Source organism: Podarcis bocagei (genome assembly GCF_964188305.1).
Source record: "Podarcis bocagei genome assembly, chromosome: 7".
Lineage (NCBI taxonomy): Eukaryota > Metazoa > Chordata > Lepidosauria > Squamata > Lacertidae > Podarcis > Podarcis bocagei.
Genome location: NC_138132.1, coordinates 80819006 through 80837623, shown reverse-complemented (window position 1 = coordinate 80837623; position 18618 = coordinate 80819006). Strand labels below are relative to the sequence as shown.

The following is an 18618-nucleotide window of genomic DNA, read 5'->3' as shown; positions in this document are numbered from 1 at the left end:
AATGGACTCTCCTCCCAGGCAGCAAAGGAGCACAGAGGAAATAAAAGCCAAATAGCTTCTCACTACTATTATTGCTATCATTGGGTGGGTGCCTTCCAAAGTCAGATCCCCCCCACTTGTGGTTTTAAGTGGCACTGTCCACTCCAAGACCTGTTTCTATTTTGCTGTGCAGATCAGGACTTCTTACACCCTCCAGCTATTTTGAACTATAACTCCCATCACCCCTGATCACTGGTCATGCTGGCTAGAGCTGCTGGGAACTGTAGTTTGAATCATCTGGATAGCACCCGCCCTTCCTATCAGACATAAAGATCTGGAAAATGTTGCTAGGTATATGAGTTGATGGGGGCAGGGACAAGAAGAGATGTAGGTTTTCTGTTCTGGATCATCTCGACAAAACACTAAGCGGTTGTATGGTTGGTTCTGAATCTATAGCAACAAGAAAGGAATATTTTCTTTAGTGTTTTAAGAATGTAGTATGACAGCTTTTGGGTTATACTAGACTCTCTGCCAGACTGATGCATAGCTCTGTGATACTCAGAAGGTTGCATCAAATGTATTGAGTAATATGTAAAATGGGATTGTCTGGCTTGTTCTGTTTTTCTCCTCAAATTGCTCCAAACCATCAGGAGAAGCCAGGGAGATTGAAAATAAGTGAAATGTTTGATTCATGCATGCTATTTCTCAAAAAACGAATAACACAAATCAAGCATGCATAATTGCGATGCAAAACAAAGGCCACACAACAGCACCTCTGTGACCCAAAATCTGGGAGGCAGAGAGACAGGTGTGCAAAGTTTTGAGTTAAGCTTTCAGTCTGCTGAAGAATGCTGTGACATCTGAAAGCTTGCGAACTCACCTTCCAAATTAACTTGATAAAGTGCTATCCGTTATTGGGAAAATATGTGAGCTGCCATCTTTTGGTACAGGGCGCGCGCGCGCGCGCACACACACACACACACACACAAAGAAGTTAAAGTTTATCTGTTAATAAACTATAGCTCTGGGGGTCAATTTTATCTATTAAATGTATAACCCTTACTGTATTTGCTGCCACGCAAAATTAAGAGAGAATTGAGGTTTTAGATTTCTGAGTCTCCACATTCAGTGTTTAATACCTGAAATTATGCATGGTATGGAGACAGTGGAAAGGTCTTCCTCCCTCTCTCCTAACACTAGAACTCACGAATGTTTGAAGATTCAGGACAGGCAGGGGAAAGTCATTTTTCGCATAGTGCAAAGTTAAACTCTGGAACTCACTCCCACAGGATGCAATGATAGCCACCAACATAACTGGTCTTAAAAGAGGTTAGGGCAAATTCAAAGAGGCTACCAATGGCCCCTAGCTATGATGGTTATACTCTCAGTCTCCACCTTTGAAGACAGCAATGATTCTGAATACCAGTCACCAGGACCCACAGGAAGGGAGAGAGCTCTGGTACTCTGCTTGTGGGCTTGCCAATGGGGCAGCAGGCTGGCCGCTGTGAGAAGAGGACGCTGGATTAGACCTGATCCAGCTGAAGGCTCTGATAACATCCACAGGTCTTCCTACATTCTCAATGGACACTTTTAGATTTAGCAACCCTTCTACACAATTCACTCGTTAGTCTACAGGGTGTCGTTATTAGTCCAGATTTGCAAATACTGGGGCTCAGGGACACCCCCGCCCCCAAATGATCCAGAAGCCACTTAAGCCGCCTGCAACATTTCTGCAAAGACCAGCTTCTGCTGATGGGGCAGACAGAGCCAGAAGTCAAAGCTGCAAATTCAGCTTGAGACTCAAGCCCGGCTCTCTCACCACACACAGCTGAAGTTGTTTTTGGACTGTACCACCTGAAACTGCAAGAGGACGGGTTGGGGAGGAATTTGTGTAAAAAGTAAAAAATTCCAGAGTAGACCTGGAGAAGGGATCAAACTCCAGTTTCATCTCTGCTTCCTGCATCCAGGGATTTGCCTATTTATTTCTTCCTGGGCCTCTCAGTCTGAAACAGGACGACAGAACAAAGGCTATGCAAGCTTTAGAGTGCTGCAGAACGCTTTCTTGGGGAGTCACAAAACGCACGGAACCTGGTCTGTGCTTTTGAGCGCGTGCATTGAGTTATTTGCCCGCCTCTTAGCCTGGAGGGGAAGATTTTGGTCCCAAGCTGGCCTGTTTGTAGATAAACGCATCCCTAGATTAGTTCCTCCCTCCTCCCCACCCAATTACAGGATTTCACCCTCCCCCTTCCTTCTCCCCGTTTGGGCTTTTTCCAAGCTGCCTTCTCACCTGAAGGGACCGTGCTTCGGTCGCAATGCCCATCCTTCAGCAGTCGGTCCCGGATCTCCCAGCTAAACATCCCGGGGTTTTCTCGTTTATACTCTTCGATTTTCTTCTCCACGTCGGGAGTAGCGACCTGCTTTTGGGATCAATGCGCCGTCGGGAAAAGATCCGAGGTGGGGTGGGGGGAAGAGGTTTGCAGTGGGTAGGGCAGGGGGAAGAGAAAGAAAAAGGATTCACTTTTAAATTTAAATTTTGGGGAGCGGGTAAAGGTGCGCCCTCGCCTCAGCCCACGCGCCTCGCCATTCAAATGTTCTTTTTAAACGACTCCCAGCTAAACCCTACTCAGAGTAGACCCATTGAAATTCGAGACACTTAGCCAGCCAGGTCTGTTAACTTCAGTGGGTCTACTTTGAGTAGGACTAGCAGTGGCTACAACCGCCTCTTAAAATAAAATAATACATAAATAAGATCCGTTTTAGTCTAGAATTTATTCTAAGGGTGCTTGCATTAAGCCTTTGGTGGTTTCCCAAATTCCCCCCACCCCACCTCAGGAAAACCTCCCAAATGCAAACTACTCAGCCCCCTCTCCCTAAAGGCTTCTAAAAAAATCGCACCCCCTTTAACGGGAGGGTCCTTATTTTACAACTTTTGATGGTTTCCCAAACCCCCCAGAGAGCCCACATTTGTCAAGTCAATATTTTACTGCACCTCTCTACGCATTTACCTAGAAGTGAACCCCGTTGTACGCCGCAGGACTCGTTTCCGAGGAATTTCCCCTAGGGATCGGGGCTTCGCGCGGGGGCTTACTTGAGAGTAAGGGGACCGGTCCAGTTCCACCCTGGGATCTTTACTCAGAAGTAAAGTTCCATGGGTTTCAGCGGAGCTTACTCCTGAGTAAGCGCGCCTGGAGTCGGACAGATTCCCCGCCCCGGCTTCTCAGTTCTAAAGATACATATTTTTTTAAAAGATTTTTTAAAAAATGACTTCGAGTGTGAACGATTATAAATTAGCTGCAAATATCATCCTTTATCCACTCTGCTCTGATTTATGGTTGTAAAGTGAGATCAAATGAGGAACTGACAGATTTCGCTTTTCTCTCAGTAAACGCTTCCTATTTTGAGCTGCCTGTCGGAGATGACGGGACCCATCGCCCAGAGGCTCATCTCATGATAAATAACCATGAATGCAAAAAAAGAAGAAGAAAAAAGAGCAGCCGGAGGGCCCCGATCCGGGACACGTCTCCCGAGAGAAAGCCCGTCCGAAAATCCTTCCTCAACGGACCATAGCTAAGAGCCACGATACCGCGCAACTTTTTCCTTTTTCTTATTCGGAAGTAAGCCCAGTTGTGAGACATAACGGGCAAACTGAACCGTGTCTGCTCAGATCCCGTGGGGCTTTTTTTAGTCCCCAAGTAAGCGAAGCTAGGGTGGCAGCTTCAGGGAAATAGTTAAGCTGCCATCTAGCTCCGTATTGTTTGCACTGGCAGGCAGCCGCCATGGGAATCAGGTAGGGTTTTCTCGCAGCAGCCCTACCTGGAAACCCGGAACCTTCTGCGCACGGAGTACAAGATGTTTTCCCTTCGCTTTCGGGGTGCGTGTCCAGAGAAGGGTCCCCCCCAAACCCAGTTAAGAGGTAGGGGAGAAGAGGTGAAGGCTACCCCACCCCACCCCGCGCGTGCCCGAGGTAGCCACCCCGGGGACTCCCACTCACTCACCCTGGGTTTACTTCCACCGATGGCTCCTGGGCGGATGGAGCCGGTCTCCTGGTACCTGCAGAGGATTTTGGAGACGCAGCCGTGGGAGACGCGGAGCTGGCGGGAGATGACGCAGGGCCGGATCCCGTGGTGGGCCATTTCCACGATCTTGTGGCGGATGTGGTTGGGGAGGGGTCTCCCGTTGATGAAGACGCCGCCTAGCTGGTTGACCCGGCCTTGGCCCAGTGGGGTAGAGACTGCGAGGTAAAGGAGAAGAGAGGGAGAGGGAGAGAGAAGGCAAAGGTGACTTTTACCTGCGGGTTCCCTCGGGGGTAAAGCCCTTATCACACTAACCGAAGTAAGGCTGCCATCCTCTACCTACCCCGCCTGAATTTAACCGGATTTCGAACCAGACCCGTATCGCGGAGTAAGTCCCGACCGAACCCGTTTATTGGCTCACAGCATAAGTCGATCTCGGGACCAGATCCACCGCAGTCTCCCCTTTGTGATGCGGAGCGGGCAACACCTACATTTTTACTCACTTCGTTTTATCCACATATTCCCCGTAGTTATAGATAACTTGCTGGATGTATAAGGAAGCACCTATATAATCTAGATCTCGCCTATTTGAATTTAGAGACAAACCTATTACATGGATCGGCAAATTTATCACTGTCTTGAGACCGGGAAGAAAGTGAATCGGGTTTTCATTTAGTACAGGCTCACACAACACACGCGCACACCCTCCTTTATTCTCAATACAGTTACTCGGAAGTAAGGTCCCGATCCGATTCACAGCGGAGCTGGAGAAAACTAAAGAGGGCGAGGCCGTTTCTGACTGAACCCGCTTCAAGTTTAGTTCCGGACTCAAAACGTGGCTGATAAGTTTATTATATTTTATTTTAAAAAGTGGGGCGCTGAAAGATAAAATTCACAACATTCTGGTTGCCGATCCTAACCATGTTTGCCCGGAAGTAAGTCTCTACGATTTTTATTTATCGAACTGATATCTAGGGGGACGGGAATGAGCGGAGGATTTTACAGCAATTCGGATTATACCGAAGCGCCCGTCACCGGCGCGTTTGGTCTGGATTTGGAGTACTCCAACGGAGGACCCACTCAGAGGCCTTATTCACAATCCACTTAACTAAAGACTTGGAGGAAAGGGACTATTTTTGCGGGTGTCCCCCCTTAATTTTAGGAAATTTCACTCCCCCCCCCCACAAAAAGTTCTATGGTCTTTATCGATGCGGATTCTGGATGAATAAAGCTCCACTTGAACCCAGGTCCAGTTAAGCAGGAATACATTCTGGTTACAATGAAACGCTATGAAGGTGAGCCTTCCTTAAATATCTCTGTCCCGTGGTAACATCCCTCCTTCCTAAAATTTCTCGCTTTTAAAAGCCAAAGGGCTGTTTTATGTTCAAACGACACGCGTGCAAGTGAAACACGCCTCTTTCTTTTTCCCAACCCCTCCTAAGAACCACACCAAAGTCAGGGCTTTGGGATCGCGGTCCCGATCAGAATATACTTTCCTGCTTCAATTACGAGGTCTAAACCGAGGCGAGGCCCAAATGATCAGCACTCTGTGTATGCGTCAGAGACAGCTTACAAAGACAGGTTTGAGAACTTTCAGTGTAACTGACAAGGCCGTGTGCTTGGGTGGGTTTTTCTCACACTCCCCCCTGAAAACATTTCCCTGCCAGCTACTGCCTTACACGCGCTTGCTCCAAGAATAAGCCGCACGGAACAAAGAGGAACCACTCCTCCTTAGGATCGCGCTGCGCGCCAAACACTCGCGCAACAGCATCCTAGGCGCCAGCTCCTCGGGAGTAAAGCCGGTTTTATTCAGCCAGGCGTGAGCTCCCTCGGGAGCAAGCATGCCCGGAGGACCCCTCAAAAAGGAAGCCCCATTGGGCTTTTGAGGGGCTTACTCTCGCGTAGACATGGCCCCCAAGACTCCTTTGGAGCCAGTTTCTCCCTTTAATGTCTCTGGCGGGGATCCGAACCTCTCTCCCCCGGGAGTTTCACTGAACCTCGGAGGAGAGCGGCGCCCGGTTCCGTGGTTTTCCTCTCCCCGGGTTCATTTTAAATGCAGGACGTCGGAACCATTGAAAGGAATGGACAGCGTTACCTTCGGGCCATCCCTTTCAGTGGCTCTTCTCTGAGTAAGTTGGAGGCAAATACCAGGCGCTTTGTCGCTTTCCCACAGATCGGTCTGCGCCAAAACTTCTCAAAATTCCCCTCCCCTCCTCCTCCCCTTAACCCCAATATATATTTTATAAATGGTTCCCTGGGCGCCTCTCCAGCTGAGCGCGCAGACATCTGTTTGCGTTTCCCTCTCAGCTGCCTTGATCTCTATCTGTGTAAGGTTGTCCTTTTTCGTCTTCTTCTCTCGTTTGGCCTACACGCGCCCCCTGCAAATAACAACCGCCAACGTCTTCTAACCCCCTCTCCCCAAACAACTACTTTTGATAAACTACAAAATGTCCTTTCTCCCTTATCCTTACCCAGCTTGGAGAACGGCGCCGTTATAGAAACCTCATTCCCCCCTTTCTGTGACCTGTTAGGCTTGAAAACAGCCAAGGTTTTGGGGGAAAGTGTGTTTGTGTTACGTATTTCTGTTCAAACATATACTGTATGGAGACACACACATATATAAGAAATACCTGTTCATCTTTACATAAATCAATTTATATGCATACATAGAAAGAGTTCATTTCAGTATATATAAATCAGGGATTATCAGTATTTAGTGATTAACCAAATCATAAATGGGATCCAGAGTAAGCTCGCTTTTATATTTTTATATGATGCTTTTTATGATGCTTTTATACACATATACAGATAGTTCTCACATAAAATAAAAGTCAATTTTATACATTTGCACGCTTCCTGATATATTTTTTAAAAAGTATTCCTATAACCAAATCTGCGTTATGAAAAGCGCCCACCTTCCCAAGCGCTCTTTCTTAGGACTCCAACACTTGAATGAGACCCGGAGAGAACTTCTATATATAAATATTGCTTTAAGCGGGTATTTAAAGTCACATATCCCCCAATTTTGTGGTAGTGGAAAAGTAGACATGAATTTTATTTTGAGGGGTGGTGTGAGAGAGAAAAGTATTCGGGTTTCTCTCCCCCCCCTTTCCTCCCTTCCTCTCTCTTTTTAATATTTCTTCCTCGCTTCGAGGATGGTGGCTCCCCAACACATTTGGAAATTGGGGTGGGGGAGAAAAAAAAAGAGACTGGGATGGGGGGGGTTGTATGATAGTCTCTCTCTCTTTCTCTTTCTCTCTCTCCCCCCCTAACCCCCGACTTCCACACTTCTTGGCGAAGAGAGGAAAGTGGATTCCGGTCCTCGCCTGGCGGTTTAATCAAGAATCACGCGCCGCTAATTCGGAGTCACTCGGCGCGCGCTGTCATTAGCCACAGCTCAGCCTCGAGTGGGCTCAGCCTGCCTCCGAGAGGCGCCTGGACCGGCCGCCCGCTCCGCCTCGTCATTATTCCCCATCACGTTGTGCAAATATTTTGGTAATCCCCCTGATCTCTTTTTCCCTTTCCAGCGCCGCTTCACTTCATTTGCTCGCAGAAAAGGAGGCCCTTCACTCCAAATCCCCGCGGCGTGTGGGTTTTTGCGCAGCCGGCGTGGGTCCCCTGCCTGCTCGCCCCCCCCACCCACTGCCTGCTCGCCCACTTGAGCACGCTCTCGGCTGAGCGAGCTTTGCTTTAATAAATGCAGGGAAGGGGACCCGGAGTTTGTTTAATTCTGGTTTGGTCGCCAATCAGGGGACCTGTGGTGGGGAGGGGGAGAGACTGGAGAAAATTGTGTGGTTTTTTTTTTTTTTTAGGGGAGAGATGTCGGAAAGCCGCTTTCTAATTACTTCTCGCTCTCATTCAAATATAAAGAGAGAGAGGGGGGTGGGAGGTTGTAGAGGCGAGAGAACGTGGGAGTAATTGACAAGAGAAAGTGACAAGTTCTTTCCGAACCTTTGGCGCGCCCAACGTTCCATCGCAGACGCGCCGGGTCGCTTTCACTCGCTTCTCGTTTCTAAACCAAAAAATATCATCGCCGGACTTTGGTTTTGGGGTAAGGGGCGGTGTAGGACGAACAGACATTTTCATGCAAACGGAAAGCGGGGGTAAAGGAAGGGAGCCAGCTGCGCAAAGTTCATTCAAACGCCCCTTCCAAAACGGTCTGCGACGAGTCAATGGCAAACGAAACAACCCCACAATATATTATATGTATTATATCTATTACGACCACAGTTTGGAAAATTGGTCTCTCTTTAGAATTTGGAGGGAAACTTAGGAATGCCAAACGGCAGCGAGAAACGCCTGACTCCTTCTGGCTCGCAAAGTGAAAAAGACCCGCTTTGTCCCAAACGCGCCTACCCTCGCAAGCAGGCAGTTGTAACCGCCGTCTTTACTCAGGAGTAAGCCCGGCAAGAGGGCTTCCTCCCCAGTAAAAGGGGACTGGCTTTAGGGCGGTTTCCAAGCGCGCTTTCAAAACAAAACTTCCTTTTGAACAAATGCCTCCTTTTTAAAAATTAAGAACACGGGCTGAAAGTTGAAGAGAATAATGGCGAAAAGTTTAAAAATGAAACGAATCGGAAGGCCCCGCTAAGAAGCGAAGGAGGAAAACCAAACCCTAACATTTTTATTTTGTAATTAAATTCTTCTTTTTTTAAAAAAAACCAAAAAACAAGTATCTAACCTGGGAAGGAAAAACGAGCCGCCTGCTTACCTTCTAAAGGAAATCCGGTGCGGGGATAATTCTGTCCGGGTGCTGGGCGCATCATCCTTGGTACTGTCCCAGGGAGCGCAGCCATACTCCAGACGAGGCTGCTGGGATGAACGGGTGGGTGGGAGGGAAGGAGGAAAGGGGGGGCCGCTGGGATGGAAGGTTTCAAGTCGAGAAAGCCGGAGAAAAAAGGGGAGTCCAAATCTTTGCAAGAAAAAAAGTGTCTATATAATTTTTTTTTTTACCAAAAAAAATGGGGTGCGGGGAGAGAGAACGTGGAGAGAGACAGAAAGAGAGAGGACCCCTCCTCTGGTCTGTCCCCTCTTGGAGAACCTCAGCCACTCGCCTTCCCCCAAAGCCCCCCCAGAGTTTTAAAAAAATGAAAAAGGGGGGGGGGTTGAAATTGACCAGCTGGAACTGAGCTTGCGTCCTTTAGGAATGCGCGATGAAGACTGTGGAGTGAAAGCGAGCAGAGGTTGAATTTCTTTAGAGGAGGATTGTAGAAGGTTTTCTGCCCCCCTCCTTTGCCTCCTTCTTCCTTCCTTCCCCCTTCCTTCCCTCACTCTTATTTTGCGTGCGTGTGTTGCTTCTTTTTTGGGGGGGGGGGAGGAGGAGAAGAAGGGGGGTGTCTGATGACTGCTAGGATAGGAAAGGTTGGAAGTTGTGAAGACGGGTTGAACTTTGGCGCATGGGGGAAATGCAAGAAAGGGAGACCGAAGCAACTCTGATAGGCTGCGGAGTGGGGATTTCCTCCCCCCTTTCTCCCTTCTAAAAAACCTCCTTTTTTTATTCATGAGCGCAGAGAAGGGAGATTTAACTCCGAGGCTTGGGAGCCAATCGCAAAGGGGCTGGTGTGTCCCCCGCTTCTCCCAGACGTACCGGTATATCTAGAGGATTTGTTTTTTTAAAAGTGGGTGGCGGTGGTCTCCGTAGGAGAGAAAACGGAATCTTCCCCTATATATCTATATATATTCTTAAGTGCTAGCATTCCGAGCATTTCTTTTTTTAAAAAAAAACTTTCCCAAAGTTTACCTGGGGAGGCGGAAGAATGACGTCCTTTCGCTCCCCCCCTCCAAGAAAACAAACAAACCACTATTTCGTCAAAAGTAGCCTTGCCACTTCCCAAGACAAATGAAGCGTGTTTTCTTGGGGGGGGGAGCGAGGAAAAGGGGAGGGGGGAACCTCAGCACTCTCCCCTCAACTTCGGCGCCCAAACTTCTCCAGGGACCGCTTCTCTGCCCCCCCAACATATTAGAATAGAGGTTTCCACACAAAAATAAGCCGTAATTTCCCCGCTAAAGGGATTCTAGGAGGGACTTCAATTCTGTACTAAGGAGAGGGAAGTGACAACCGGGAACCCCCTTACCTTAATCCAAGCCTTAAACTTGGGGAGAGAGACCCGTCCACCTTGACTGCATTATATATGTATAATATATATTTGAGAGACAACGTATCTACAATAGGTTTCAGAACAGCAGGAGCAGATAAGATTCGCTCGCGTTTCACACATCGCGACCCACAAGTCTTCCAGTCAGTCAAGGAGGTCTTCCTGCTTTCACACCTGGCAGGTATTCTCCCTCCCTCCCCGAAAATGAGGAAGGGTCGAGGAAGGGACCCTCATTTACCGGTAGTTTTAAGCAGCTGGAGGATCGCTCCCCTGGGACCTCTGAGCAGGAGAGGGTTTGCTTCCGAGTAGACGTCGCAGCATCGCTTCGCTGGTAACTTGGAAGGCAATAGACGTTTGTGGAAAAGAACAAACACATCAGTACTAGGATTTACTTCAGAGTAACAGCATGGTTAGAAGCAAGCCGGTGGGTCGCTGAGCCCATTTTAAGTCTCTTTCCGTGTAATTTCTTGAGAGTTAGACACTCAGGTGTAAGATCTACACTTCTCCCCACCTCCCACCCCCAACTTGGCGAATCGATTTTTGTCGGCTGCTGGTTGCATGGGGTCTTGGAACGCGAAGATCGCAGCCAGGCAGCCCGGATCCTAGCCACGTGGATCTGGCCTTAAGGCCCCACTCGTGTTACCTGAAAGCGCTTAAGATCTTTCAAGAGGCGCAACCCGATCCTATAATTCATATATACTCCGGGGGATGTTTCAGTGAATCTGGTGCGTGCGTGTGTGTGTGTGTGTGTGGGGGGGGTGTCTCCTGCGCAACCTACCCGGCGAACAACAGCCCGGGAGCAGCCAGATTCCGTGCACGTTTACTCGGAAGCAAGCTCTGTTGACCTCGATGGGAACGGCTTCCCGGGAAGCGGCGCCTAAGGATGGCAGTCCTTTCGTACGCACGTTCTCTCGGAGTAAGTCCTAGTGGGTTTCACGGCACCTAGGATTGCAGCCCCTCATCCTATACACGTCTCAATCGGAAGCACCACCGAGTTGAGCGGGGCTTATTCCCCCTTCCCACAACCGAGAAGCATTTTCTGAAATGAAAAAAACAACCACCCCTCTCCATCTCTTACCCAGAACTAGTTAAGGTTACGTGTTCCAGCTTTTTCTTAATAGTTATCATTATTAACTCATATTCCTTTCCCAGCCGAAGTACAATAGCTAGATCTTTGACATTAATACCAATAGCAATAAGAACATGTGAATCGTCTTTTTCTAGTCGATTTGGTTTGTTTGGGTGAATTTAGCCCAGGCTACGACGTCCCTCCTCTCCTAAACAGCGATCATAATTCTCTGAAACCCAGGACAGTGGCAGGGGGGGAGAAGGGGGGGTGAAGGCAGCTGGTCTCCCCCCTTCCTCTGAAGCTTTAAGGAGGATGACTCCATCCCTCCTTCCCAGCGGGCACCGACGCCAAGGCTCCGAAGTGTCCTTTGTTCCCCCCTCTCTCTCTCTCTCTCTCTCTCTCTCTCTCTCTCTCTCTCTCTCTCTCTCTCTCTGCTCGCTCTAACCCCCCCCCCCTAAATCGGAAAAAAAGTTTTGCAAACTACACTAAATGAAAGCCAAACACCTTTCCTTTTCCTTTAGCTCCTTGAACCAGCTGGTCTGAAATTATATATATATACACACACACACATTTTCAAGCAAATACGCTATCAAACACAACTTATTGTGTTAAACCTTTATCCTGATTTTATATCTGACCAGCGCCTTGGGCAACTTACTCGTTAGGCAGACTTTCCCTCCCATTAACTGACACTGTCGATTGATGGGAACCGGAGCTCTTCCCCGAACTCAAAATATTTCCAGAATCTTCTTGGGAAGAAGCGAGAGGTTCCTTTTCCACCACCGCCAAGTGATAGGGGGGGGGGAATGAGAAGTTGCATAAACAGGTATATTTCTTTTTGAAAGTGTGTGTGTGTGCGCGCGCAATATATGGAGATATATATAAATGTATACCATCCATAACTGATCCGCTTCCCTCTCCTTTGACACTTAAAACAGTAGCTACATTATTATTCTTTTAAATACACCCTGCCACTCCTCTCGACAGCAAAGGTATGTATGCACAGCCGCCTGTTTCCTCCCAGTAGACAATTCCGCGGGAATAGGAGTGGGCTGGGGCCTCGTGGCTCCTACCGAGAGGGAAACCACTGTGGTGTACTCTGAAGGGGAAAAAAGACCCCTGTTTATATACCTCCCGTCCCAATTCTCTTGCACATCCGTGGGATGAAGTAACTGACGGTTCTCTCTGCGCTTCACCGATGCAACATCACAGTGGTATTTATTCGTTGGGGTAAGAGGGACGCTCAGCCCAGCGCTATATCAACGCAAAGGATTCCCAATTTAATCATAAATCGCGATATTCCACAGACCTAAAGGCGAATGCAGTTTCGATAACCTTTCTCATCCTCTCTCTCGAAAGCTCAAGGAGACATTAAATTTCACCAACACCCCCACCCCCGAAGGATTTCAAAGAAGACATCGCTGGAGATAAGAGCGATAATAAGATATAATCATAGAGTCATCTAGTCCAATCCAAGGCCATGCAGAATTCTCAACTACAGTGGTACCTCGGGTTACATACGCTTCAGGTTACAGATGCTTCAGGTTACAGACTCTGCTAACCCAGAAATAGTACCTCTGGGTAAGAACTTTGCTTTAGGATGAGAACAGAAATTTGCTCCGGGAGCGCGGCGGCAGCAGGAGGCCCCATTAGCTAAAGTGGTGCTTCAGGTTAAGAACAGTTTCAGGTTAAGAGCGGACCTCCGGAACGAATTAAGTACTTAACCCGAGGTACCACTGTATATCATACATGACAGATGGCCGTTCAACATCTGCTTAAAAACCTCCAATGGAGGAGAATCAAGCACTTCCCTAGAGAGTCCGCTCGGCTGTCGAACGACTTGTACTGTCAGAAAGTTATTCCTGATGTTTAGTCGGAATTTCCTTTCTTGTAACTTGAAGCCATGGGTTCGAGTCCTACCCTCCGGAGCAGGAGGAAAACAAGCTTGCTCCATCTTCCACGTGACAGCCCTCGAGATATTTGAGGATGGCTACGATCTAGCAGTAAGGATGGCAACGGGCAGTCAGGTGTTTTGCGTAGGCATCAAACGCGAGTAAACGCGGAATATCGATCTCGATAGAGAATAAATAAATAAATGCAAAATATTCTGATGTCATGCGGACTCAACTGTGGGGTTCGACCCAGAAAAAAACAATCAATAAAAAAAGAAAAAAAAATTCAGCTAGTAGGATTGGAACACAGGGTTCACTCTCGCATTGAAAGAAAGGGGGTTAGATTTGACTGGGAGGTGAACTGAAGTGCAAAGACTGCGCAACTTTATAGAGGCCATCCCGGAACAAGGAGCTTGCGCGGGAAAACCCGGAATTCATGGAGAGCAGCGACTCTATCGGGACTGAACGAGACTGTTTTGCGGCTCATCAAAGTGTGGATTGACTTACTAATGACAGAAGGACTGTGCTATCAACACCTGTTTTGGTTTTTTTTTGCTTGTGACCGAAGCTATCACCCTCTGTAGATTCCTGCCTTTCGTTTCCTTCTGACCTCGCTGGTCAACCACATGCAGTATACTCCTGTGATTCAGGATATAACACTTATTCCCAGGGACGCGCTGGCATTCCACAAAAGTTTATGCCACGATAACATTAAGTCTTTGAGGTGCCACAAGACTCCTGGTTGTTTTTAAGGCCTTCTGAAGAGCTGGACCAGACCTGTGTGTTTCAGATCTAGTTCAGCACCCTGTTCAGGCACGGGATAACTTCTGACTGACTAATTATCCCTGGCTGAAGGTCCCATTTGGATCCCAGACCACGCACATTCCACGGGGAGTAAATCGCAGCAGCTTTTCAGTGAAACTGTACTGGAACAGTTGCTTTCTGAGCCACATGCAAAAAGTCATGGAGAGTTTTGCAAAACGATTCCATCACAGCGTTACTAACCAGGCTAGCAAAACCATGATTATCATTTTTGTTTACTTATTGCTGCAATTATATCCCTCCTTTTTCTTCAAGAAGGCACACATGCTTCTCTTTCTCTCTCTTTCATGCCTTCCGTCCTCTTTTAGCTCACAACAACCGTATGAGGTAGGCTCGGCTGAGAGAGGCAGAGACCAGCGCCAAAGTCACCTCGAATGAGCTTCGTGGACGAGTGGGAAATTAGAACCATGGTAGTAATACTACCTCTCCAGATGTTTACTTTGGGAGTCTGGCTATTAAATAAGGAGGAGAGAGGACTGAGCTTTAGGCTGATATAGGCGCAGGTGAACCCAGTCCTCTGCCTTCTCCAACAGAGAGAAAGGACCGGACTCCTCGCCTCGACAGCAATGTCTAGTGGGAAAGGTTGATCATCGGCTGCCACCCCTTTGGAGAGGTGGGGCTGCCTTCTCCTGCGATGACAGGTTAACTACTCCTTTATCGACTCTCCTTCCCATTCTATATTAGGAAATCGGAGAATTAATTTTTTTTTGGGGGGGGGGGAGGAGAATAAGCAATTTAGAAAACACCACGCGTAAGGAAACTCTGTGGCAAATTGGGGAGGGGGAGAGAGGAGAGAGAAAAAGAATAGCCACGCGTGTGCCCAGGGTCTCCTGGTGGCAAACAAATTTCATTTTATACATATTTTCCCCTCCCCAACAATTAAGAAGCCTGGGGCGTGTGTGAAACGGCGATTTCACAGCTGAAGCTGGCCAGAGGAGAGGGCTATGGGAGATTTGGAAGACGGGGCGAGAACCAAAGAGGGGTAAAGAGGTTTTTTCTTTTAAGAAAAATAAACATTTTCCCCCCTTTTTTCTGGCTTCTGTTATTATAGGTTTTTGCGCTACAAACAAACAAACAAACAAACAAACAAACAAACAAACAAACAAACAAACAACCTATTGTTTGGTGAACCGCCTGACGCTCCTGAGAGGCGGCTTAAAGGAAACAGAGACCCAGGCGGGAACTTTGCAGCCCTGAGCGCGTTTTTAGCCCAGAAGCCTTTCTTTCTGCAGCGAGAGCCAGTGTGGCATAGCGGTTAGAGTGTCGGACTAGGATTTGGGAAAGATCAGGGTTCAAATCCCTCCCACTTAAGCCATGACCTTGGGCCAGTTACTGCTTCTCATTCTAACGTACCTCACAGGGTTGTTGTGGAGATTAAAGGAACAGGAGGAGAAGCACGTACTTTGAACTCTTTGGAGAAAAAATTAGGATATAAAGAAATGAAATGAAATACTGAATGAATGGGGGTTTCCCCTAGGGATCGGTGACGCAAGGATCGGGGCCTCACGAACACTTGACCCTCCTCTGAGGAGGAAATGGAACGGAAAATGGAGCGAGAACCATCTAGGCTGCTCCCAGCTCCTTGGAAGAAAGGTGAGATATAAATGAAGTTAATTGTTTTAAAGTGATATTAATATTGTCATTTTAAACTGCTGATAACTGGCCCTGGGGACGTCACTGAGAAAGCGGTGTGTGTGTCCAGCTTAAAAAGTCTAACAAAGGACACTCCCATAGCAGGACCATTGGATGATGGGAATTGTAGTCCAAGACCCAAGTTTGGGAAACCCTGCATTAGGCACTAGGCAACATCAATGGGGTTCTATGGAATGCTTGTCCTATAAAGAGTAAAGCCACAAGAATGACGCTAAATTATTACTATCATCAGTATTCATTGCATTTATATATCACGTTTTTCTTTCAAGGAGCTCAAGGCGACTCACGTGGTTCTCCACCACCTCATTTAATCCACACAACAACCCTGTGAGGTAGGTTAGGCAGTGACTGACCCAAGATGAGCCTCATGGACAAGGGATCTACTCTGAGTAAATTCCCTCTGGGGGAATTTTCTGTCGTCGCCCCCCGCCTACTCGAAAGAAAGCCCCATTGAGTTGAATAGTGCTTACTCCCAGGAAAATGCGCTGCGTAGGATTGTCACCAGGTCAGTGCCATTCTGCTTGAACTCAGGTGGTTAAAAAATCGTTAAAATTCCATATTCTATATCCCCTGACCCCAACAAATCTTTCTCTTGGGTGTACCAAGGAATAGATTTTAGTAAAGCAAGCTTCAGTGAAAGGCAGCCCTCCAGTGAATATATATATATATATATATATATATATATATATATATATATATATATATCAGACATTAAAATCATGGCAAGAAATTGAGCTCAATAGGTGTAAGCTCTATTGAATTCAAGGGAGATTTACGTCTAGGTGAAATTTGCACAGGATTGGACTGCCACTGCTTGCAATCCTATTCGCACTTACTGCAGGTAAGGGAGTGGAACTTACTTCTGGGTCAGCCTACATCGGATCGGGCTGGGATCCTGTCCATGCTTACTCAAGAGTAATCCCTGTTGTGTTCAATGGAACTTTAATTCTGGTTAAATATGCATTGGAGGGTGGTTTTATAAATAGTAAGCTCCGTTGCACATTTATTTGAGTGGGAATTACTTCTGAGTAAACCTGCACAGGAGTGAGTGGTACATTTCACTCCTCCACTTCCTATCTTCTCTCGCTTCCTCAGTCAGATTCTCTTTTTTCCATCACTGTCTCTCTGCTTTCTTAATCCTTATGGCATGTTTCTGGGTGATAAAGATAGCTGATTTGTCCTCTTTAAATAAACTTTACTACTAGGAGATTTTTTTTTTTTTTAAGTGGAGGGGAGCACCAGGCATATTAAGACATTTGGGTGATCAGTCTCCATAACCTCTCTCCTCCATTTTCTCTATTTTTCTCCCCCAATCAAGCTTTCTCATATGTGGTTTGAATTATCATGTTCCCACAATCTAGAATTGTAGAATTTCAGAGTTGGAAAGGACCTCGAGGGTCATCTAGTCCAACCCCTTGAAATGCAGGCATCTCAACTATAGCATACATGTCAGATGACAACCCAACCTCTACTTAAAAACCTCCAAGGAAGGAGAATCCATGGCCTTCCAAGGGAATCTTTTCCACTGCTGAACAGCTCTTACTGTTTAGTTGGAATCTCCTTGTAACTTGAAGCCATTGCTTCTGGTCCCACCCTTCAGAGCAGGAGAAAACAAGCTTGCTTCATCCTTCATGTGACAGCCCTATTATATCTCCTCTCTGTTTTCTCTTCTCTGGCCCAGACTCCAATTCTCTCAACTGTTCCTCATCAGGCTTGGTTTCCAGACCCTTCATCATCTTGGTCGGACTGCTCAGCACACGTTCTAGCTTGCCAATATCCTTCTTTAATTGTGGTGCCCAGAACTGGACGCAGATCTCCAGTTGAGGGACTTCCCTTGATCTTGGCACTGGATTTCTGTTGATGCAGCCTAGAATAGTGTTAGCTTTCTTTGCTGATGCATCACAGTGTCGACTCATGTCCAGCTTGTTGACTAGATCCCTTCACCGTCTTATATTTGTGCAGCCTAAATGTAGCAATTGATGCTTCATTTCCAGGGACCTGGGATCCTGATCTGTGGAGTTATAGAAAGACAAGCATGTTCAATTTGAACACAGAATGTGAAGCCAAACACAGAATGTGAAGCCAAAAGTAGACCTACTCAGAGTAGACTCACTGAAATCGATGGACATGGTTTGCTCAGGTCCATTGATTTTCAGTGGGTCTACTCCTAGTATGACTGAGTTGGGTACCACCCTATTTAATAGTTCTTGCAATATACTGGGAGAGATGCATATTTCTTAGCCAGGCCACTGAATTTAGATAATAGTTTGTCTTTTATGGATAAATGGCCTTTGGGTACCTAGGTATTTCCAATGAAAGAGGGAAATGCTTTGGGTAGCATCTAAGTTGTACTCAGAGTAGACCCATTGACATTAATAGACCTGTTCGCCATGTTGGTTATTTTACCCTGTTCTCTGACTGTTCTCTAAGCCAGGTGCTGGGAACCTTTATCCCTCCAGTTCTTGCTGAACTACAACCTCCCTCATTTCTGACCATTGGTTATGTTTGTTGGGGCTGATGTAAGTTATAGTTCTCCACAATTGCTTTGGGCCAATAAGTCACAGACTCTGTAAGATTCATTATCACCTCTTTCACTCACTATAGCATCCATCAGTTAACCTGGTGCTTCAGCAAATGACATTATTTCTCCTGCTCTAGGGAAAAAACCAACCCCCAAACCAACCCCTCAGAGCAGTGCTCCTCTGACTTCTAAAATGACCATTAAAATTACTCAAAAAGTTATGGTTTGTCATGGGAATCAGACCGAAGACTGGGGGTGTATCACTTACTGGCAATTGAGCATCACACATGTCCGATCAGATCTACTGATACAAATGGCAGCGCCATTTTTAATGCTCCATGGCTAAAAGATGGAGGAGGTGGAAGAGTCAGAACACCCTGAATGTAGAGATCAAGCACATCTGGGAAAAAGGCTTTTTACAAAGAGTTGCCCCCAGGCCCCCACATCTGTGGGAAAACCTGGAACCTGGACCTATAGTCTGAAGTGGTATATCCTGTCCTACCTATTTGCAGTGGCCACCCAGATACCCATTATGCATAACAGCATAATTCACCCCACTTCTGATGCCCATCATGCC

The 18618-nt window shown here is 47.1% G+C and overlaps 1 protein-coding gene across 5 annotated transcripts in view; it reads right to left on the bottom strand.

The window, feature by feature from the left end:
• The window catches only part of PAX7 (paired box 7), a 174836-nt gene extending 165499 nt beyond the window's left edge, over positions 1 to 9337 (bottom strand). For 2 of the 5 annotated variants that reach the window (XM_081203109.1, XM_081203111.1), the window contains exons 1-3: positions 8701 to 9335; positions 3975 to 4210; positions 2267 to 2396 (exon numbers count right to left, since the gene is read on the bottom strand). In XM_081203109.1, coding sequence (XP_081059235.1) covers positions 2267 to 2396; positions 3975 to 4210; positions 8701 to 8785 — 451 coding nt within the window. In that variant the 5' untranslated portion in view covers positions 8786 to 9335. Of the gene's footprint in view, positions 1 to 2266; positions 2397 to 3974; positions 4211 to 8700 lie in introns of all 5 variants that reach the window. The other 3 variants (XM_081203113.1, XM_081203110.1, XM_081203112.1) reach the window with 3 other exon arrangements.
• Between the last annotated feature and the right edge of the window lie 9281 nt (positions 9338 to 18618).